At 46.2% G+C, this 22,980-nt stretch overlaps 1 protein-coding gene across 2 annotated transcripts in view; it reads right to left on the minus strand.

Annotated features, from left to right (window-relative positions):
* KIF5A (kinesin family member 5A) overlaps window positions 1-22,980 on the minus strand; it is a 228,937-nt gene that overhangs the window by 104,715 nt on the left and 101,242 nt on the right. For both annotated transcript variants that reach the window (XM_033938995.1, XM_033938996.1), the window contains exons 6-8: window positions 22,048-22,103; window positions 19,496-19,583; window positions 3,819-3,943 (exon numbers count right to left, since the gene is read on the minus strand). In XM_033938995.1, the coding sequence (XP_033794886.1) occupies window positions 3,819-3,943; window positions 19,496-19,583; window positions 22,048-22,103 (269 nt within the window). The remainder of the gene's footprint in view (window positions 1-3,818; window positions 3,944-19,495; window positions 19,584-22,047; window positions 22,104-22,980) is intronic.

The raw sequence follows: 22,980 nt of genomic DNA on the forward strand, positions 1-22,980 counted from the left end.
AATTCTGACATCAGAAAGGAAGTTCCGGGCCAGCCTGGAACTTCCTCTCTGATGTCATAATTGACGGGGGGGGGGGGGGGAAGGCTGTGGGCCCGGTGCTTGTACGCGCCTGGCCTGGCATCGGGGAAGCAGGGAGAACAGAACCCAAAGGCAATGCGAGTCTATCGCAAAGCCTGGGATGGGCTCCGCAATCGACTTGCATTACCTTTGCGATCTATTGGTCGATCACAATCAACCTTTTGGGCACCCCTGCACTAGACACTCTGCTTGGCTGAGGTAAGCCAACCTTTCTTTTGCTGAATACCTGTGAGTCTTGTTCTGAGGTTTGCCTGGGGCCAGACCTTGTTGCCTGACTGAAGGAAAGCTGTTACAAGACTGTGTTTGGGGCAAGGCAGTCACAAGCCATAGTCCATGTCTTGAGTCCTGTCAGCCATAGGCCCATCTCAGGCTTTTGAATAAAAAGATATAAGACTTCCTTTACACAGGGTGTAGGACTTCCTCTACTGCTTGTAATTGTGTGTGGCTGTGTGGACACAGGCCCAACCCTACTCATGTTCTTACACCCTGATATAAACTTAAGGTTAAATTTCCTTGAAAACTGCTAATTTACTTCAGGTTCTGTTTCATGCAACTGATTTACTAATAACACTATTGAATATAACACTTAGGGGTCCTTTTACTATGCTGCGCTATAAGATGGCCTTATTGCACCCTTATATGGTTGTTTTCTGCATAATAAGGCAATTTTTACTGTAGCGGTAAAATGGCTGATTTTCCTTTATTTGAATTAATGGCCATATAACTAATATTACTGCCACCTATTATGTAGCTGGCAAGGCCTCTCAAGCTAATCCTGTGCTAAATCAGTTAATGCACAGTAATGTAGATGTGCTGATTAGAGTAGAAACACCCACTCTCTGCCCCCCAAACACACCTCTATGAAAACAATAAAAATATTTTTTAGTGTGCAGTTTATACGCATGCCACAGGACACCTAAGCACATTTCATGGTAAGCCCTTTTAAGCTACAGTAAGCACGCACTTACCACAGTTTTATAAAAGGACCCCTTAGACTGTAAGCCCTTTGGAGAGAGGGAAATGCCCTTAATGTAACTTGCCTTAAGCTACCACTGAAAAGGCTTTAGCTAAATCCATATAAATCATCAGAACCTTTCAGTCTGTGTTTAATCCTTCTTATCTCCTTGTGGACCTCTCTTAAATTAAATGCAAATTAAAAGCAAAAAAAAAAAAAAAAAAATTACATTAGTTTTTGTCATTTCCAAAATTGTAATGTACGCTACATACGTCTAGCAGCACTATAGAAATAGTTTTGAGAGGAATTTTCAGCTAACTTCACACATCCGTTTTAATGTGATTTTTAACACAGTCTATGGCATTTTAGTGCACATTAAGGGATCCTTTTTATAAAGCTGCAGCAAAAAGTGGCCTTGGCATACACTTATGTGGCTCTTTCCTGCACGCTAAGGTCACTTTTTGCCACGGTCAGAAAACAGCCAATTTTCTATTTTCAATATTAATGGCCACATTGCCATTAGTGTGAGGCCATTAGCGTGTAGTGTGTAGCTATTACCACCAACCACTAATAAGTTAGGATGCGGCAATATGGCTGTGCTGATTAGCACAGACAAGCCTGCTCTCTGCCTCTAGACTAGGGTTACCATAAGTCCGGGAAAACCCTGACATGTCCTCATTTTAGATGACTGCCTGAGTATGCAAACTTTTTTTTGTAAATGGGGTTGTCTGTCTAGGGCAGGGCTGCCAAGTTCGGTCCTCGAGATCTACTAGCAGGCCAGGTTTTCTGGATATCCACAATGAACATGCATGAGAGAGATTTGCATACCAAAAAGGCAATGCAGGCAAATCTCTCTCATGCATATCCATTGTGGATATCCAGAAAACCTGGCCTGCCAGTAGATCTTGAGGACCGGACTTGGGCAGCCCTGGTCTAGGTTTAGCTGGCAAACAAGCCAACCCAGAGTGGCAGGGCCAGCTTACATCCCAGAATTGGATCTGACTCCCCTCCTACCTCCTTCTCAGCCACTGTAATTAAATTAAGCATGCTGCTGTCAGCCTGCCCCAGAAGCTGCCTCTCTGAAGTGACTTCCTGATCCCGCATAGTCGGGACCTACAGAGAGGCGGCTTCCAGGACAGGCCAAGCACAGTAGGTTTACTTCGTTGCAGCTGCCGGCTGCCCAAAGATTTCATTGTAGCACCGAAAGAGGTAGGCAATCCTTTCCCCTGCTTTCTGGGCTATACGTCTCACTGTTATAACCTTTGATCTTTTATTGGCGTCACCATGGGAATGCTACTTTCTTTGCTGTGTGGTGCTTTGTAAAAAATGCAATTCAAGCATGATTTATTTGTTGCTGTCTAATTAGAGAGATGAACAAGACTGAAGGAATTGAGAACAGGCCCTGTGAAAACATCAGTGTCAATGTAGGGCAGTACCAGAAAATTTGTTTTCGGTCAACAATCAGGTACACATGGATGATGTCATCTGACAGCACCAGAGCAGAATTTATTTATTTATTTAAAAATTTAAAACCGTATAAAACTATGCGGTTAACATATTGGTTACACACATAATATACTAATTGCCCTTTAGTTGCATGGATATGAATAGACAAGCCTGCTCTCCACAGAATTGTTCTCCCAGAGCTCAGAACTCAGTAGAAAGTTCAGAGTAGAGTTACCAGATGTCCTGGAAAACCTGGACATGTCCTCTTTTTAGAGGACTGTCCGGGTGCCTGGACAGATTTTCGAAACCCAGCAATTGTCCAGATTTTGGAAGGCCTTGAGCTCAGGGCTGCATCTGGAGGGCTTCCAAGCATGCACGGATGTGATGCAATGATATAACACACTTCCACCAACAAGCAATGCACCCCCGACACCCCCCCATACCTCCGTTTCCCCCCCTGCCCCATCCCCCTTGCCTTGCTTACTCCCTCCGGACAGCAGGCCTGCCTCTTCAAAATAGTGGGCCTTCCCCTCCCCTAAGGCTCTGATTGGTTGTTTAAGGCCCCTCCTATGGGAGAGGCCTTAGGCATCTGGGCCAATCAGAGCCTTAGGCCCTACCAGGGAGGGGAAGGCCTACTATTATGAAGAGGCAGGCTTACTGGCCAGAGGGAATAGGCATTCCTCCAGCCAGCCATCATAAGCAAGGGAAGAGGGCAGGTGGAAGGGGGTCGTCAGAGGCACACAAAGGGGGTGTTGGGGGGGGGTTTATGTGTGGTGGAAGGGAGTAGGCATCTCTCCTGCACACTAAACTGGCTGGAACTGGTTTAGCAAGCAAGTTAAAGACAGATTTTAGTTTTGAGAATCTGCCCCTAGTCAAATACTTACCCATGGTTCTGGATATCCTGGAACAAAGATCGTATTGTTGAAAAGCTTGACATATGAATATTCACTAATAGTGACATATGAATATTCACTAATAATGTAATCAATGTAAATTTGATCACACATGAATGGTAAATTTGCCTTATTATTAATTTATATTTTAATTTAATTTACCTCTTTTAAACAACATCTGATAACAACAATTGTTAAGATATATTTATTTAGTTTCCTTTTACCATCAATTGTTATGGGGAGAGGGGGTTGTTGCAACAAATAAATACAAATATTTAAATGTTTAACCTATATTTGTGTGAATTGAAGGGGATAACTATTGAAACATCTGACTGTGATTATAGCATCTCATACATTTAATTGTAATAATTAAGTTGTAATATAATTGCATCACATCACCACTAGGGGGTTTTATACAAAGATGGGTAAAGATCTAGCCACTTCACCTTCTCACTGCCAGCAAGATCCACCAGGTAGAGCTTTCCACTCAGTTTCTGCTCAGTCTCTATGTTCTCCTGTTTGATATTGATGAGAAAGATGCTGTGACTGCGGGAGCTGTGTTCATTCATGTCTGACATGGAACAGAAAGATATACAGACAGTGAGAGATAGTCACACCCATACAGAGTGGGGGAAACACAGAGACACACAGAAAGAAAGAAATGGTCTTAACAAAAAAATTTTAATGTTCGGTTTTGGCATTCTGGTCTTTGCCTAAAACAACAGCAAACTGAAATTGAAGGAAAGCTACAAGATAAAGCATAGGCAGTAGAATGCTTTTTTGTTTTGGGGGGCCCAAAAGCTCCACCCTAGACTGCCCAAGCTCCACCCTAGACCCTGCCCAACTCCGCCCCACACCCCACCCTCATAAAATACAGTTACTTACTACTGTTATCCAGGGAAAGCAGGCAGATATTATCACATGTGTGTGATGTCATCCACGGAGCCCCAGTACAGACAGCTTTAAAAGTGCATCACCACTTTAAGTTTGTAGAAACTTCACAACTGCCCGTACCACATATGTGCGAGTGCCTTCCCGCCCGATGTAGGCTCGCGGTTCCTCAGTTACGTAAGCAAGCTAAGAAGAGGGTGGGTTGTAAGAATATCTGCCTGCTGTCCCTGGATAACACCTGGACAAGCAGGCAGCATATTCTCACATGTGGGACTCCCCAGCTTACGATAATGGGATGGAGGGAGTGTTGGCCATCTAGACATGTAGGATTTACAAATGTGGTCCCAAAAATCTAAGGCGTGCTGACTGCATCAGCCCTCAAGACTGAGGACCCAAAGGCAGAGCCCTGGCTTGCCACCACATCCACTCTGTAAAATTTGGCAAACGTGTACAGAGTGGACTAAGTAGCTGCCCTAAAAATCTCCGCATGGGAGATCGTCCTAGCCTCGGCCCACAAAGAGGCCATACTTCTGGTAGAATGTACCTTAACAGAAACAGGAGTCTGTTTACCATAAAGAATGTAGGCTGATGAAATGACCTGACAGATCCATCTTTAAAGGTGGCCTTGAAAGCAGGGGGTGCCCCGCTTAGAAGAATGAGTCAGCAGAAAAAGATGGTCAGAAAGGAGAAACTCATTTGTGAACTCTAAATAGCGTAGAACTCTGCGGACATTCAATTGCTGCAAAAGACGGTCTTGTTTCTCAGAACCAGGAGGCTGTAAGCAGGCAAATGCACTTCCTGAATAACATGGAACGTTGACACCACACTCGGCAGGAATGAAGGAACTGTGCAGAGAGAGATCCTTATCTCTAAGATCTGTGGGAAAGGCTCTCCACAAGACAGAAACCTAGAGTTCTGGGACACATCTCGCTGAAGTAAGGACAACCAGAAAAAAACTGCCTGCAGCATGAGGTCCAAGAGAGAAGCATCTGTCATAGGCTCAAACAGAGCCTTGGGGAGGCCAGAGAAAAACAAGTTAAGGTCCCTCGAAGGGAACAGCGGTTTAATTGGTTGTCCAATGCAAAATGCACCTTTGAGAAATCTGGCCATGTCAGGGTGACCATGTCAGGGTGAGATACAAACGAAGGACTACAGTCTCAGGCTCTGAAACAAAAGAGCCCAGTGAGTTAGACCCGAAGAGAAGCCACGATGAGGCACTTATCAAGGCCCACTGGGAGAAATGCCAGCAGTACTAAAATAGGAGCAGAATACGACTCCACGCTGTTCTGGTCGCACCAATGGTGCAGAGTCTTCCACACCTTAGTGTAGGCGGACACAGAAGTCGACTTCTTAGATTTCAGAAGAGAAGAGAGGTCTCCAGCAGAGTATTCTTTGCACTTTAAAACTTTGCGCTCAACAGCAATGCCATAAGAGCAAAGCAATCGGGATGCTCCATACAGACTGGATCCTGAGAGAGGAGGTCTGGAATAGCCCGCAACCAAAGGCCTCGACCTATGCGAAGACACATCAGATCTGCGTACCACGGTCTGCAAGGCTCATCTGGATCCACCAGAATGACCTTTCCCTGAAGAGTCACAAGTCATCGAAGGACCCAACCTATCATGGGCCAGGGAGGAAACACACACAGTAGAACTCCCTGCGGCTACGGCTCTCCTTCAGGCACGCGTGCACCAGGGAAAAACTACAGGTGGTGCTAGAGCTCCCAGTGAAGTAGAGGAGAATCACAGAAAAATTCCAGAGTGGATTCATTCTGTATATGGCATGCGGCCATTGGGAGATAACCCATATGTCTAGAATGTCTCGCCTATTGCACCGGAATAGCACTTAGCCAGCTGCCTGGAGCCATTCCTGGCCAGTTAAACACTATTGAATATTGGGCGGTCTGTAACTACAACTAGGACACTTTCCCTTACTATTCACCATACAAAAAAAAAGAATACAGTATTCTAATTCAAGTGTCACCTCAGTAACAGCAACACAGGCCCTCTCCTTTACCAAGCACTCTGTGAACTAACACCATAAACCTACAAAAAAAAAAAAATACTTTGCACATCTCTAGCAAACCTGCTTTATCAAAACTGCATTAAATCCCAGGACATAAATAGCAACAACCACAGGGGATTAAGAGAAAGATTTTCTTACCTGGCATACCCCCATCCTTCCAGGCAAATATCTTATAGTGTAGCTATTTAGCACAGAATAAGTCAAGACAGGATATTAAAAGACCCAATTTCTAATCTGTGTATAGTTTGATCTATATATTCTATCTCAGGGCCAATGCAAGGGTATTAGGTAACCCCTCACCTTTGGCCTTGCATAACCTCTCTTCAAATAAATTTCAGGACCCTGGTCCTAATAACTAAACTCAGCAATCATAATTACCCCACCACTACCCTTCCAGAACAATTTTGTAAAAATTGATAATGAGGGCAATTTTATAACAGGTGCAGGAAATATGTGCATAACTTAAACCTGTTCAAAAAAGGGAAGACGTGCACATACACATCTTTTAAAAATTACTCTACAGGAAGTACAAACACACACATGCTGATGCCTGCCCTATGGAATACACACAAATTTCCCAGTTCATTTTACACACAAGCCCAAATTCTGTTCTAATCCTGATCCTGGGGACATGTCTACTCAGATCATAAGAACATAAGAATTGCCGCTGCTGGGTCAGACCAGTGGTCCATCGCGCCCAGCAGTCCACTCACACGGCGGCCCCCAGGCCAAAGACTTGTGCCCTAACCGAGACCAGCCCTACCTGCGTTCGTTCTGGTTCAGCAGGAACTTGTCCAACCTTGTTTTGAATCCCTGGAGGGTGTTTTCCATTATAACAGACTCCGGAAGAGCATTCCAGTTCTCTACCACTCTCTGGATGAAGAAGAACTTCTTTACATTTGTACAGAATCTATCCCCTTTTAACTTCAGAGAGTGCCCTCTCGTTCTCTCTACCTTGGAGAGGGTAAACAACCTGTCTTTAGCTACTAAGTCTATTCCCTTCATTATCTTGAATGTTTTGATCATGTCTCCTCTCAGTCTCCTCTTTTCAAGTGAGAATAGGCCCAGCTTCCCTAATTTCTCACTGTACGGTAACTCCTCCAACCCCTTAACCATTTTAGTCGCTCTTCTCTGGACTCTTTTGAGTAGTACCGTGTCCTTTTTCATGTACGGCGAGCAGTGCTGGACGCAGTATTCCAGGTGAGGGTGTACCATGGCCCGGTACAGCGGCATGATAACCTTCTCCGATCTGTTCGTGATCCCCTTCTTAATCATTCCTAGCATTCTGTTCACCCTTTCCGCCGCCGCATTGCACAGAAGGCTTCATTGACTTGTCGACCAGTACACCCAGGTTTCTTTCCTGGGGGGTCTCTCCAAGTACCGCCTCGGACATCTTGTATTCGTGTATGGGATTTTTTATACCGACATGCATTACCTTACATTTATCCACATTGAACCTCATTTGCCATGTCGCTGCCCATTTCTTGAGCGTGGTTATGTCACGTTGCAGATCTTCACAATCCCCCTGTGTCTTCATTACTCTGAATAACTTCGTATTGTCTGCAAATTTAATCACCTCACTTGTCGTACCCATTTCCAGATCGTTTATGAATATGTTGAAGAGCCCGGGTCCAAGCACCGAGCCCTGTGGCACCCTACTAGTGACGTTCTTCCAGTCCAAGTATTGTCCATTTACCCCCCACTCTCTGTTTCCTATCCGCTAGCTAGTTTTTAATCCACGTGAGTAATTCACCCTCTATTCCATGATTCTCAATTTTTTGAAGTAGTCATTTATGCGGAATCTTGTTGAATGCCTTTTGAAAATCCAGATATACAATGTCGACCAGGTCACCCTTGTCTATCTGCCTGTTTACCCCCTCGAAGAAGTGCAGCAAGTTCATCAAGCAAGATCGTCCTTTGCTGAAGCCGTGCTGACTGGTCCTAATCAGATTGTGGCCGTCAAGGTGATCAATGATGCGGTCCTTTATCAGCGCCTTTACCATCTTTCCCGGTACTGAAGTCAGACTCACCGGTCTGTAGTTTCCCAGATCCCCCTCGAACCTTTTTTGAAGATCGGCGTAACATTTGCCACCTTCCAGTCTTCCGGAATCCTTCCCGATCTGATCGATAGATTGGCTATTAGTTGAAGCAGTTCAGCTATAGTCTCTTTCAATTCCTTAATGACCCTCGGATGGATGCCATCCAGTCCCAGGGATTTGTCGCTCTTAAGCCTATCAATCTGCCTGCATACTTCTTCTAGACTGACCGTCAACCTTGTCAGAGACCGTTGTTTATTTAAAATTATTTAAAACCCGCCTATCCACAAATCTAGGTGAGAAACACAACTTAACAGTAGCCCATATTCATAATTTCCCCCTTAAATGGTGAAGTAAACGAGGCTAATATAACCAAAAAGACATCTTTTAAAAAATGGAAAGTGGATCCAAATGAAGAAAATGGGATATGACATAAAGAAAGACAAGCTAGACATAGCATGTCACTTATGAGTGTCTTTCCCACATGCTAAGGCCTCTTGTGCCATGGCTAGAAAATCCCCTGACATTTCTGTTTTCCCAATTAATGGCCACTTGCTAATCCCACCATTGGTGCACAGCCATTAATCAAAGTTACCACGAGAGCCCTTTCCAACACCTGTTTTATAAGCAGAAAGGGCCCACATGTTAGCGTCATACTAATCAGTTAGTGTGCGGCAATGCCTCACATGCTGATTAGAATTGTCACGCCTACCCTCCACCCCCACACATGCCCCCTGAGAGAAAATTAAGAGAAATTATTTTAGTGTGCAGATAGGCAAATTTACCACGGGATGGTAGCACACATTCCGTGGTAAGCCTGTTTAACATGTGATAAGCCTGCGCAAGCACTTACCGCAGTTTAGTAAAAGAAACCCATAGTTTTAATACGTCAAGCCAAATTAGAATTTGTAAAGAAGCTCACCAGAGCAGCAAAAATTAAAAATATTTTCCTATATATTTGAACTAGATAGTTGGACGATTAATGGGTTAAAGGGGCACTCAGAAATAAGGCCATATCAGAAAAACTAAGGGCCCCTTTTATCAAGTTGCACTAGAGGTTTTTAGTGCAAGCCGACATGGTAAATGCTGACGCTCATAGAATTCCTATGAGCATCGGAACACTTACCTTGCCGGCCCACGCTAAGAGGCAGATTATATAAATGGACAACCCGATTGTAGGCAGCAGTAGGAGTTCTACCACTGACTGGCAGCCAATCAGGATGAACGTTTATTTTTTTTTTTTAAATCCCAAGGAAGGCTACCTACACTGTAGGCATTTGTCACTGGTGCAGGGAGACGCCTAGGGACACTTAAGCTCGCCCGAGTCTGGGCATGGGTATGGAACGGCCTTGGGCGAGTTTAAGCAGCCCTAGCCATCTCCCTAGGGCCGCAACAGATGTCTGAAATATAGGCCAGCAAAATGTTAGTCTACATTTCAAAAACTAAAACTAGATGAAGCTGGCCAATTTGATAGCAGCAAGGGAATCCCCAATCAGCTGAGTCAGCAGGCCTCCCCGAAGTTGCAGCTTTGGGAAGACCTGCCAGGCTCAGCAGATCAGGAGGAAAATACCCCTGCCACGATCAGCTGAGTGGCTGCAGCAAGGGACCTCCCGACATTGGCAGGAGGGATGCCCACTCCCTCCTGCCAGACCTCCCCCAGAATTTCTGAACCCCCCCCAACTGGCGACCCCCCCAACCATATGCCCCTAAGCCCCCTCTAACACCCCAATTCACCCCCATACCTTTGTAGGAGAAAGTCCGGCCAAAGAGATGATTACTCCCTCTGGCTGGGGTCCCCCCTCTTTAAAATGGCAGGCCTTCCCCTTTCCGGTGCATCCTGGGATGCACCTGGGAGGGGCCTAAAGCCCTGATCAGCTCGGATGCCTAAGGCCTCTCCCATAGGAGGGGCCTTAGGCACCTGGGCCAATTAGGGCCTTAGGCCTCCTTCCCAGTGCATCCTGGAATGCAATGGACTGGGCATGGGGATGGGGGGGTCTAGAGATTTGGGGAGAGTGTCAGGGGGAGTTCAGAAGTTCCATGGGATGGGGTTCCAAAAGGAGGGAGTGGGCATCCGTCCTACTGGGGGACTTCGTGTTGGGGTTAAGGGAGGGAGTAGGGCAACCGTTCTGCCAATGTCAGGGGGTCCCCTGCCACAGCTGCTCAGCTGATTGCAGCAGGGGTATTTTTCCTCCAATCAGATGAGCCAGAAGGACTCCCCCTAAGCCACAGCTTCAGGGAGTCTTGCTGGCTCAGCTGATCTTGATCATGGATTTCCTTACTGCGATCAGCCGATGGCAAGGGATCCATGATCAGGCAGGTGCAATTCTGTAACTGGCGCCTGTAACATGGGCGCCGGTTAGAGAATGGGGGGGGGAGGGTTAGGCGGGGTTAGGCATCTATCTATCAGGGCAGATGTGATTCTGTATAGGACACCATTGTGCAATTCTCAGCCGCTTCTTAGGTGGCTGCTGAGACCAATATCCTATACAGAATCTGCACCAAAAGCTTCTAGCACAGCTTGATAAAAGGAGGGAGGGGAATAAATTAATTTTTTGCTTTGGTTTTTTCTGAAGAGAATGTTGGGGAGCTACCCACACTGGAAATACTCTTTTATGGTGATGATTTAGGGAATCTGAAACATATCATAGTGGACCTGGAAGAGAAAAGCGACAAACCTAAATTTACAAATCACCAGAACTGGATAGTCTAGATCGCAAATTCTAAAATAACTAAGGGTAAGATTCTCAAAACTTAGGGCTAGATTCACGAACCTGCATGATCGAGCCCGATCCAGGCAGGTCCGATGAATTCACGAAGCCCCAATATGCAGATGGGGAAATCGGAGGAATGCCCCCATCTGCCTTCCCAGATCGCGATAGCGATCCCAGCGCATGTGGTGGACCTCAGGGCCGGTATAGATTTAAAAAAATAAAAAAAATAGGCGATTTGTTTTATTGGAGCCCATGGTTTTTAGAGCCTGTGGTTTTAACCCGCTTAAGCCCACGGGTTAAAACCACGGGCTTGCAGTGCGGGGAAGAGAGGCAGGCAGGCAGCGTGTTCGGGACAGGCAGACAGTGTGTTTGATGCAGGAAGACAGGCAACGTGTTTGGGGCAGGCAGGCACATTTGAGGCTGCAGGATAGGGGCTGACAGGGCAGAGAGCAGGGCATCAGAAGGCAAGGCAGCCGGGAAGTGCTTCAGCGACTGGTCCTCAGCAGTCACTTTTTTTTGATCGGCCAGCCCAGTCGGTGTTGCAGGGTTTTGTTTAGTGAATCGCATCCCTGCCTACTTTGCATGTTGTTGCCCTCATTTGCATGCGCGGATCGGAGGATGGTCGGCAGAGAGATAAGTAAATCGGGCCGGGGTCGCAAACCAATTGGTACACAATTGGTTTACTTTGTGAATCTAGCCCTTAATGGCAAAATCCGACAGGCTGCTTCTGAGGTTGCTATTGTAACAATTTCCAAAAGGTGAGTCATTCTCAAAAGACCCTGCATATAAATGAGGTTCGTGGATGTTCACGTAGGCTCACTAAATTTACTTGAGATGAGTCGCCGGTGGTAGCGATAGCACAGTTACTTACCGTAACAGGTGTTATCCAGGGACAGCAGGCAGATATTCTTGACTGATGGGTGACGGCACCGACGGAGCCCCGGTACGGACAATTTTAGAGTGATTGCACTCTAAGAACTTTAGAAAGTTCTAGCTCGGCCGCACCGCGCACGCGCGAGTGCCTTCCCGCCCGACAGAGGCGCGCGGTCCCTCAGTTAGTATAAGCCAGCTAAGAAGCCAACCCGGGGAGGTGGGTGGGACGCAAGAATATCTGCCTGCTGTCCCTGGATAACACCTGTTACGGTAAGTAACTGTGCTTTATCCCAGGACAAGCAGGCAGCATATTCTTGACTGATGGGTGACCTCCAAGCTAACAAAAAGAGGGATGGAGGGAAGGTTGGCCATTAGGAAAACAAATTTTGCAAAACAGATTGGCCGAAGTGTCCATCCCGTCTGGAGAAAGCATCCAGACAATAATGAGATGTAAAAGTGTGAACTGAGGACCAAGTAGCAGCCTTGCAGATTTCCTCAATAGGAGTGGAACGGAGGAAAGCTACAGAAGCTGCCATTGCTCTGACTCTATGGGCCGTGACAGAACCTTCCAGTGTCAGTCCGGTCTGAGCATAACAGAATGAAATGCACGCTGCCAGCCAATTAGACAACGTACGTTTAGAAACGGGACGTCCCAATTTATTTGGATCAAAGGACAGAAAAAGTTGGGGAACTGATCTGTGGGGTTTCGTACGCTCTAGATAGTAAGCCAGAGCCCTTTTACAATCCAAAGTATGTAAAGCTTGTTCTCCAGAATGAGAATGAGGGTTTGGAAAGAAAACAGGTAGAACAATGGATTGGTTGAGATGGAATTCAGAGACAACCTTAGGGAGAAACTTTGGATGTGTACGCAAAACCACCTTGTCATGGTGAAAAACCGTAAAAGGTGGATCTGCGACCAGCGCATGAAGCTCACTGACCCTCCTGGCAGAGGTAAGAGCAATAAGGAAAAGGACTTTCCAAGTGAGAAACTTGAAAGGAGAGGTAGCCAAAGGTTCAAATGGAGGCTTCATTAAGGCGGAAAGAACCACATTGAGATCCCAGATAACAGGAGGGGCTTTAAGAGGTGGTTTCACATTGAAAAGCCCTCGCATGAACCTGGATACCAGGGGATGAGCTGAGAGAAGTTTTCCATGGACTGGCTCATGAAAAGCTGCAATGGCACTGAGGTGGACTCTGATGGAAGAGGACTTAAGGCCAGAGTCAGACAAAGAAAGCAAATAATCCAACAAAGTCTCCACTGCCAGAGAAGTTGGATCAAGATGATGAAGAAGACACCAGGAGGAAAATCTCGTCCACTTCTGATGGTAACATTGCAGAGTGGTTGGTTTCCTGGAGGCATTCAGAATGGAACGAACAGGCTGAGATAAAAGAGTATCATGAGATGTCAGCCCAAGAGATACCAAGCTGTCAGGTGCAGAGACTGGAGGTTGGGATGTAGAAGGGTTTCCTGCTGTTGCGTAAGCAGAGAAGGAAACAGAGGAAGAAGAAAAGGTTCCCTGGAACTGAGTTGAAGTAGAAGGGAGAACCAATGTTGCCTGGGCCACCTCGGAGCAATCAGAATCATTGTGGCTCGTTCCCTCTTGAGCTTGAATAAGGTTCTCAACATTAGAGGCAGAGGAGGGAAGGCGTACAGGAACAGATTCGACCAGTCTAGGAGAAAAGCATCCGCTGCCAGACGGTGTGATTGTGAGGAGCTGCAAAGAGGTCTATCTGAGGAGTGCCCCATTGAGTGAAGATAGACTGCAGAGTTACAGGATCGAGTGTCCACTCGTGAGGCTGGAGAATTCTGCTGAGTTTGTCCGCTAAAGAATTCTGTGCTCCCTGAATGTAGATAGCTTTCAGGAAGAGATGGTGATCTATGGCCCAATTCCAGATCTTTTGGGCTTCTTGGCATAAAAGGCGAGAGCCTGTCCCACCCTGTTTGTTGATGTAGTACATCGCAACCTGATTGTCTGTGCACAACAGAAGGACCTGAGGAAAGAGAAGATGTTGGAAGGCCTTGAGGGCATAAAACATCGCTCTGAGTTCCAGGAAATTGATTTGATGCTTCTTTTCCTGGGCTGTCCAAAGACCTTGAGTCTGGAACTCGTTCAAGTGAGCTCCCCATGCATAAAGAGAGGCGTCGGTGGTGATGACCAGTTGATGAGGGGGCTGATGGAATAGAAGACCTCTGGATAGATTTGAGGATACCAACCACCATTGAAGAGACTGACAAAGAGATGATGTCACAGATATGTGTCGTGAACAAGGATCCGTCGCTTGGGACCACTGAGTAGCAAGGGTCCATTGAGGAGTGCGCAGGTGAAGACGTGCGAGGGGCGTGACATGAACTGTAGATGCCATGTGCCCCAGGAGTACCATCATTTGCCTGGCTGAGATGGAAGGCAGCGAAAGCACCTGCTGACATAGAGACTGAAGGGTCTGAAGACGATTGGATGGTAGGAAAGCTCTCATGAGGAGTGTGTCCAGGATCGCTCCAATGAATTGAAGTCTCTGAGTGGGGGTGAGATGAGATTTGGGTAGATTGATCTCGAACCCCAGAATTCGTAGAAACAAGATGGTTTGGTTGGTGGCCAGTAGAACTGCTTGAGCGGATGTGGCCTTGATTAACCAGTCGTCCAGGTAAGGGAAGACCTGGAGGTGGTGAGAGCGTAGAAATGCCGCTACCACAATGAGACACTTGGTGAAGACCCTTGGAGAGGAGGCAAGGCCGAAGGGCAGCACCTTGTATTGGTAATGACAATGATTGATCATGAAACGGAGATACTGTCTTGAGGTTACATGGATCGGTATGTGAGTGTATGCCTCTTTGAGATCGAGGGAGCATAGCCAGTCGTTTTGATTGAGAAGAGGATAAAGGATGGCTAAAGAAAGCATCTTGAATTTTTCTTTTACCAGGTGTTTGTTGAGATCGCGGAGATCCAAAATTGGTCTGAGATCTCCTGTTTTTTTGGGGACTAGAAAATAACGGGAGTAGAATCCCTGCCCTTTTTGATCTTGAGGAACTTCTTCTATAGCGTTTAGAAGAAGGAGGGATTGAACTTCCTGAATGAGGAGGGCAGATTGAGGACTGTTCAAAGCAGACTCTTTTGGCAGGTTTTGGGATGGAAGAGTCTGAAAGTTGAGAGAGTAGCCGTGGCGGATGATGTTGAGGACCCATTGGTCCGAAGTGATAACTTCCCATCGGCTGAGGAACAGAGAAAGTCGACCTCCTATAGGTTGAGGCAGGAGAGCAGGAATAGGAATACTGGCTATACTGTGGAGAATGAAGTCAAAAGGGCTGTGACTTCTGCTGAGGAGGTGGTTTCACAGGTTGCTGCTGTGGCTGCTGTCTGGGAGGCTGACGTTGTTGCTGCCTTTGACGCCTGGGTTGCTGAGCAGTGGTAGGTAATGGCCGAGCTGTGAAGCGGCGTTGATAGGCCGACTGCTGCCTATATGGTTTTGGCGGAGGAGGCTTCTTTTTATTTTTAAGCAAGGTATCCCAGCGTGTCTCATGAGCAGAGAGCTTTTGTGTGGTTGAGTCTATGGATTCCCCAAAGAGCTCATCCCCTAGGCAAGGGGCGTTGGCTAACCGATCCTGATGATTAACATTAAGGTCGGATACCCGAAGCCAGGCCAGGCGACGCATAGCTACCGACATTGCTGTCGCTCTGGATGTAAGTTCAAAGGTGTCATATATGGATCTAACCATGAACTTACGTAATTGAAAAAGAGACGACAAGCAGGTATGAAAGGAGTGATGTTTTCGTGAAGGAAGGTACTTTTCGAAGGAAGCCATGGTGGTAAGGAGATGCTTCAAATAAAAAGAAAAATGAAAAGCATAATTGCTAGCTCTATTTGCTAACATAGCATTTTGGTAGAGCCTCTTACCAAATTTATCCATGCTCTACCTTCTCTGCCAGGAGGTACCGATGCATATACACTGGCTCCTGAAGATTTTTTAAGGGTGGATTCGACAGTTAAGGATTCGTGTGGAAGTTGAGGTTTGTCGAACCCAGGAATGGGAATTACCTTATATAGAGAATCCAGTTTACGTGGGGCCCCTGGAACAGTTAAAGGAGTCTCTAAATTCTTATAGAAAGTCTCCCTCAAGATGTCATGAAGAGGGAGTTTCAAAAATTCCTTTGGAGGCTGGTCAAAATCAAGGGCATCCAAAAAAGCTTTGGACTTTTTGGATTCAGCCTCCAAAGGAATGGATAAGGAGTCACACATCTCTTTCAAAAAGCAGGAGAAAGAGGAAGTGACTTGTTTGGAGGATGGGTCAGGGACAGTTGAATCCTCCTCCTCTGAGGAACATTCGCCTTCAGAAAGAAAGGGTTCCTCTGAGTCTCCCCACAGAACAGGATCCCTGACATGGGGAGTATGGTCCCGAGACTCAGGTGTCGATGATTGTAAGTGTCGGGTTTTGTGTAACGACTTACCCGACCTCATCGATATCGAGTCAGGAGATGTTATCGGTCGCACCGGTGCCGAAGTCTGCACCGATTGATGGTGAGCTCTCGGCTCCGGTGCAAGAACTGGCATTGATACCGATGAGGTTAGTTGAAGCGGTACCGAAACAGTGGAAGCAGGTAACACAGGCTGTTCCATAATCGGTACCGGTAGCTCGGTGCGGACCGGCACCGGAAGGTTCGGAGCCAGGATAGCAGGAAGGAGCTGTTTTAATTGGTCCTTAAGCTGCACCTGAAGGATGGCCGTGATGCGGTCATCAAGGGATGGCACCGGTACCGCCTTTTTCTTCTGCGGTACCTGCGGTGCCGTTCGACGCCCCGGAGATGAGGAGCCCGATGTCGAGGGACTCACCTCTATAGGGGCGGAACGCTTCCGCTGGCGTCTCACAGTCGGCAGGATTGGACTCACTGCACTCGAGACCGGAGGACGCTCCAGCGGGGAAGGCTTCTTAGCCGGCTTACCTGACTGGTGAGACGCCGGTGCGGAATCACGCGGCGTCGAAGAAGAGGGTGCCGACTGAATCGGTGCCGAAGCTGGAGTCGATGGAACGGGGTCGGACATCTCGGCACCGAACAATAATCGCTGCTGGATCTGGCGATTTTTTAATGTCCGTTTTTTTAGAGTGGCACAGCGGGTGCAAGTAGAGGCCTGATGCTCAGGACCCAAACACTGTAAACACCAGTTGTGTGGGTCCGTGAGAGATATAGGCCGAGCACACCGCTGGCACTTTTTAAAACCCGGTTGAGGGGGCATGAAAGGAAAAACGGCTTCAGCCAAATCGAAGGCCGAGGCTTCGATGGTGGCAGAAGGCCCCGCCGGGGAAAGATTAAATTAAAGAAAAAATGAAGGATTTTTTTTTTTTTTTTTTTTACAAAAAAGAAAAAAGAAAAGAAATAAGATTAAATAATCAAGAGTTTACGCGAGTGGGAAGGCAAAGAGAAAAAAATTTCAACAGCCGTTGAAAACGCGTCTTCTTAGCTCCGCGGAAACTAAGAAACTGAGGGACCGCGCGCCTCTGTCGGGCGGGAAGGCACTCGCGCGTGCGCGGTGCGGCCGAGCTAGAACTTTCTAAAGTTCTTAGAGTGCAATCACTCTAAAATTGTCCGTACCGGGGCTCCGTCGGTGCCGTCACCCATCAGTCAAGAATATGCTGCCTGCTTGTCCTGGGATAACAGCATATTTACAGAATACACCAGCACATGTAAAAAGAACAAAAAAACAAATCAAAGATTGGCAAGAGAGATGCCCACTCTCTCCCACAACCTCCGGACACCCCAGCCAGCGAGAGGGATGCTCATTCCCTACCACCGTGTTGCACAATCCCCCGACACTACTAAACCCCCCCACCTTAAGTGGGCGAGATGCCCACTCCCTCCCGCTGTCGCCCAATTACCCTATTGTATTACTCTGGCAACATGTACAAATCACATTGCCCAATAACATTTCTTGAATTTTACTCTTGAGATGCAAAGAGAGAGAAAGTGAAACAACACACAGAAAAAGAAAGAAAGGAAGGAAAAAACACTACTTTTTTATGCTTAACATGAGTGAGAGATGCAGAGCAAAGGTGCTGAAAACACCAAGGTGCTGAAAACAGTTACCAAGTGAATTAATGCATGGTAGCTGTTAGCACAGAACGACTGTTCACAGTCAGAAGTGCGCGAGACAAATGCGCGCCGACATTTGTGAGCGGACAATTGAGCGCAAGACTTCAGCGCGCCACTCTAAAAGCTTATTTTAAAGGGCTCCGATGGGAGTGTGTACCCCCCCACACACACTTTACTAAATAGTGTTGGCGCTGCCGTTGGGGGTGGTTTTGCGGGGTTGTAACCCCCACATTATACAAAAAACTTAACTTTTCCCTGAAAAAATAGGTAAAAAGTTAAGGTTTCTGAACAGTATTAAGTAAAGTGGGGGGTTCCCCCCACACCACCCGTTGGAGCCCTTTAAAATAAGCTTTTAGAGCAGCGCACTGAAGTCTTGCGCTCAAATGTCCGCTCTCAAATGTCTTGGGCGCTTTTGTCCTGTCACCCAGAATGCCTCAAGCCGTGGCCGCTACCTTTAGTGTACCCCGGCTCAAAAAAGTTTGAGATATACTGCTTTAGAGTATGCTGTGAGGTCTGCAGTTTTTCTTTAAATATAGTAGGGTTTCAAATCTGATTGGCTGGGGTTTGAGATGGGTCGTTTCCTTAGGAAGGAAGTAGATTTCTGTGGGAAAATCCATTGGTCACAAATTTGAATTTTGGCAATGTCCCACTGAAATATCCCAATGAATTACCAGAATTTAAATTTGTTATCAATGACCTTTCCCACCAAAATTCAACTTAGTGGCCAATAAACCTTTCTGCCAAAATTCAAATTTCTGAGTTTCCCACCTCAATTTCCTGCCAAAATCACCTTCCTTCCTGAGGAAACCACCCATCTCAAACCCCACTATATATCAAGACAAATTGCAGATCTCACAGCATACTCTGAAGAAAGCCACAGCACAATAGCTGAAATTGTTCCATTTACTCAGATGCGACAAGGCGTGGACAACCGTAGCAATCATATAGGCCCATATATAATTGGCACCATGATCGGCAGCCGCCCACAAAAGCAGCACCGATTGCATGTCAATCACACAACGGCGCCATTTATAAGTACCAGAAATGTAGGCCAAGCATTTCAAGGCCTACATTTCTGGAGCCTGTGACAAGAATCACGACTGCAGAGGCGCCTACTGACGCCTAAGAGTACTTCCAGTGCCTATTTTACCCTTAGGCAACAGTAGATGCCTCCACCTACACAATTCCAGTTCCATTTGTGGAGGCACCGTCCTTTTTTTTAATGAGATTTTAATTGCTTTTAAATGACTCAATCAATTATCGCATCAATTAAAGGCAATTAAACCAATTTAAAATGGCACTGTTAGGGTGTCTAACTAGCGGCACCATTTATAGAATTTGGGCCATAATATTTTTTCCTCTGTGGTAACTATAGATAGATACTATGAAGGTTACGCACAGGCTTTGAAGTTACTATGGAAACCATTTCCAAATGTTAGTAAAGAAGCCCCACAAATATACATGGATGTGCAAACATGTATAATAAATCTTTTATTCAAATGCTCACTAGTGACAGCAACATGTCGGTTCGACTTCCCCTCATCAATAACATCCAGAATCTCCTCTGGGCTGGAGACAAAGCGCTCGGTGCATCCCTGCAAAAGAGCAAACGTAGTCTTTCCCATCAAACAGAGCTCTATGCAGTACTGTTTAAATTTATCTCCTCCATCCCCCACACCTTTTCAGACATAATAGTCTGATCATAGGGCCCAATATTTAGAATATGCAGTGCTCTTAAATAAGGTTCATAACCAGGGCTGGATTAATCAATAGGCCCAGTAGGCACGTGCCTAGGGCCCGAAACTGTGAGGGGGGCCTGCTGAAGGGGATTAATAATAGGAAGGAACCGTATATGCTGGGAGGAGAGAAGCTGATATGCACGGACGGGGAGAAGGACCTTGGGGTGATAGTGTCCGAAGATCTAAAGGCGAAAAAACAGTGTGACAAGGCAGTGGCTGCTGCCAGAAGGATTCTGGGCTGTATAAAGAGAGGCGTAGTCAGTAGAAGGAAGAAGGTGTTGATGCCCCTGTACAGGTCATTGGTGAGGCCCCACTTGGAGTATTGTGTTCAGTTTTGGAGACCGTATCTGGCGAAAGACGTAAGAAGACTTGAGGCGGTCCAGAGGAGGGCGACGAAAATGATAGGAGGCTTGCGCCAGAAGACGTATGAGGAGAGACTGGAAGCCCTGAATATGTATACCCTAGAGGAAAGGAGAGACAGGGGAGATATGATTCAGACGTTCAAATACTTAAAGGGTATTAACGTAGAACAAAATCTTTTCCAGAGAAAGGAAAATGGTAAAACCAGAGGACATAATTTGAGGTTGAGGGGTGGTAGATTCAGGGGCAATGTTAGGAAATTCTACTTTACGGAGAGGGTGGTGGATGCCTGGAATGCGCTCCCGAGAGAGGTGGTGGAGAGTAAAACTGACTGAGTTCAAAGAAGCGTGGGATGAACACAGAAGATTTAGAATCAGAAAATAATATTAAATATTGAACTAGGCCAGTTACTGGGCAGACTTGCACGGTCTGTGTCTGTGTATGGCCGTTTGGTGGAGGATGGGCAGGGGAGGGCTTCAATGGCTGGGAGGTTGTAGATGGGCTGGAGTAAGTCTTAACAGAGATTTCGGCAGTTGGAACCCAAGCATAGTACCGGGTAAAGCTTTGGATTCTTGCCCAGAAATAGCTAAGAAGAAAAAAAAAAAAAATTGAATAAGGTTGGGCAGACTGGATGGACCATTTGGGTCTTTATCTGCCGTCATCTACTATGTTACTATGAGTTGGGCAAAAAATCTGTTAGCATAACCCTTTGGACTTCAAAGGGTTATGCTTGCTAACTTTGAGCCCGATTTTCAGCAAAACATAGGAGTATAAGTTTTCAGCTGAAAATTAATCTTAATTTAGGAATTTACAAGTTATGCTCATAAATTTAGCTCTCTCACCATGATATATACCAAACTCAGTATATATCTCAAATTCCTTACCTCCAATATATAATCCCCAGCAAAGAGTATAAATGCTTTGAATATTGGGCCGATAATGACAACAGCTATAACGATCTTAACCAGGCGCACTGGAACACCTCTTTGGTTAGAGTGGAGGAAATGGGGAGGAAGAAAACTAGTCTCCACTTCTATCCACAAGCTCCATAGTTGCTGATACCATTTGGGAAAAAAACTTAGTTTGGCCAACACAAGTAGCAACCACATCACTCAGAAATTTCCAACTGAACTGGCTAAATCTTCAGAGCCAGAATAATATTTTATAGATGAACTAAAAGTTACCCTGTAGTTATTACCGTATATACTTGAATATAAACCCATCCAAATATAAACTGAGGTAACCTTTTGCCCCTCAAGGGGGAAAAAAGATTGACGTGAATATAAACTGCTCACAGGAGACTCGTGAGGTTACTGTTCAGTGGAGAGGTGGCCTAGTGGTTAGAGCTACTGTCTCAGCACCCTGAGGTTGTGAGTTCAATCCCAGCCTGTGACTCTGGGCAAGTCACACAACCCTCCAATGCCCCAGGTACCACAGTCAGATTGTGAGCCTGCCAGGATTGATAGGGAAAACACTTAAGAGTACCTGATTATCATTCAATGTATTGTAAACCACTTTGGTTGAATCTCCTCATGAAAAGGCAGTTGATAAATAAATAAACTTTTGTCGGCCATTTTGAGTAGCGAGACTGCACAGGGCAAAAGCATAGGAGGATCACTCTTGCCCTGGCTCACCCCTGGATCAGCAGGGCTTAAAGGTAGAGGTCTGAGAGGGGGAGGACTCAAATATAAACCGAGACCCCAATTTTTGGCCCCAAAATCTAGGTTTATATTTGAGAATATGCAGTATTATAAAATAAAACCTGTTCATGTTTTCATGCAGGATATTGTAGAAGTACAATAATCTGCTGCCAGATGTAAGTGTATGGATTTTGACATCTCTTCTACTTCGCTGGGATGAGAGTCAAAATTGGTGAGATCACACTGTAGTGTGCTTTCCTGCTGACATGGCCCTAGTGATGTGTTTCTCCAGACTCTTACAATACACAGAGCTTCCTTACCTTCACAAATGGAACACGGTTTTTATCCTCATGCACAGAGAGATTGGTCTTGGATACTGTAAAAAAATAAAATAAAAAGCTTAAAATATAAATGATTAATTCTGATTACAAATCTTATACCTTCCTAATATCAGTAACCTACCCCCATCACCATCACCCAACTCCTGACAAGTGTCAGTAACTGCCTCCTGGCTATTGCCCAAGAGCCATCACCCAAAGTCAACCCTTCAACCATCTCTACCGCTCCTCCCTCTGGGGAGGCCTCCACTTGTAGGCACAAGCCCGATACTTGACAGCCTCCCCCAAAAACTTTCTCCTGTAGCTTAAGGCCCCCTACTCCCTAGCCCCTGACCCAGTTTCTTGGCTTTCTGGAGTCCCTGATGGGTAATGGGGTGAGAGTGTGCCTTCTGGGGGTCTAAAATATCACATTATGGCTAGAAGTCAGGTTTCTATGCTCATATATAGAAGCTTGACCCCTATGGAAAAGGGAGGGGAGTTTGGCATCAAGGTGGGGCTGTGATTGGGGAGGGGATGGCCTGCCTTCATGGTTCTAGTGACGTTGGGATTTAGCACTGCCCCTAGAGAAGACACTTCAGTCATGCCTCGAAGCAGGTCTAAATCCCAACATTCAGGTTTCTCAATACAGATACAGATGAAAAAGAAGAATAAACATCTGTATTTTTATCACACCTACACCACTCCCTCTTCCCGCCTTCCCCACGTTCCCTTGCCATTTAGATATACACTTCTCCCTCCGTATTCGTGGTTTCAGCAATTGCAACTTCAATTATTCGCGATTTTTAGCGTGCTGGCTCTTCCCCCCAAAATTACAGTACGTCATCCATGAGTATGGCACCTTTTAGAATACTAGGCATTTTGCAAGCACAATCCGTCCTCTGGCAGCTTCAGACCGTCAACGTTTCTGGCCTCCTC

This window comes from Geotrypetes seraphini, chromosome 3 (assembly GCF_902459505.1).
Source record: "Geotrypetes seraphini chromosome 3, aGeoSer1.1, whole genome shotgun sequence".
Taxonomy (NCBI): Eukaryota; Metazoa; Chordata; class Amphibia; order Gymnophiona; family Dermophiidae; genus Geotrypetes; species Geotrypetes seraphini.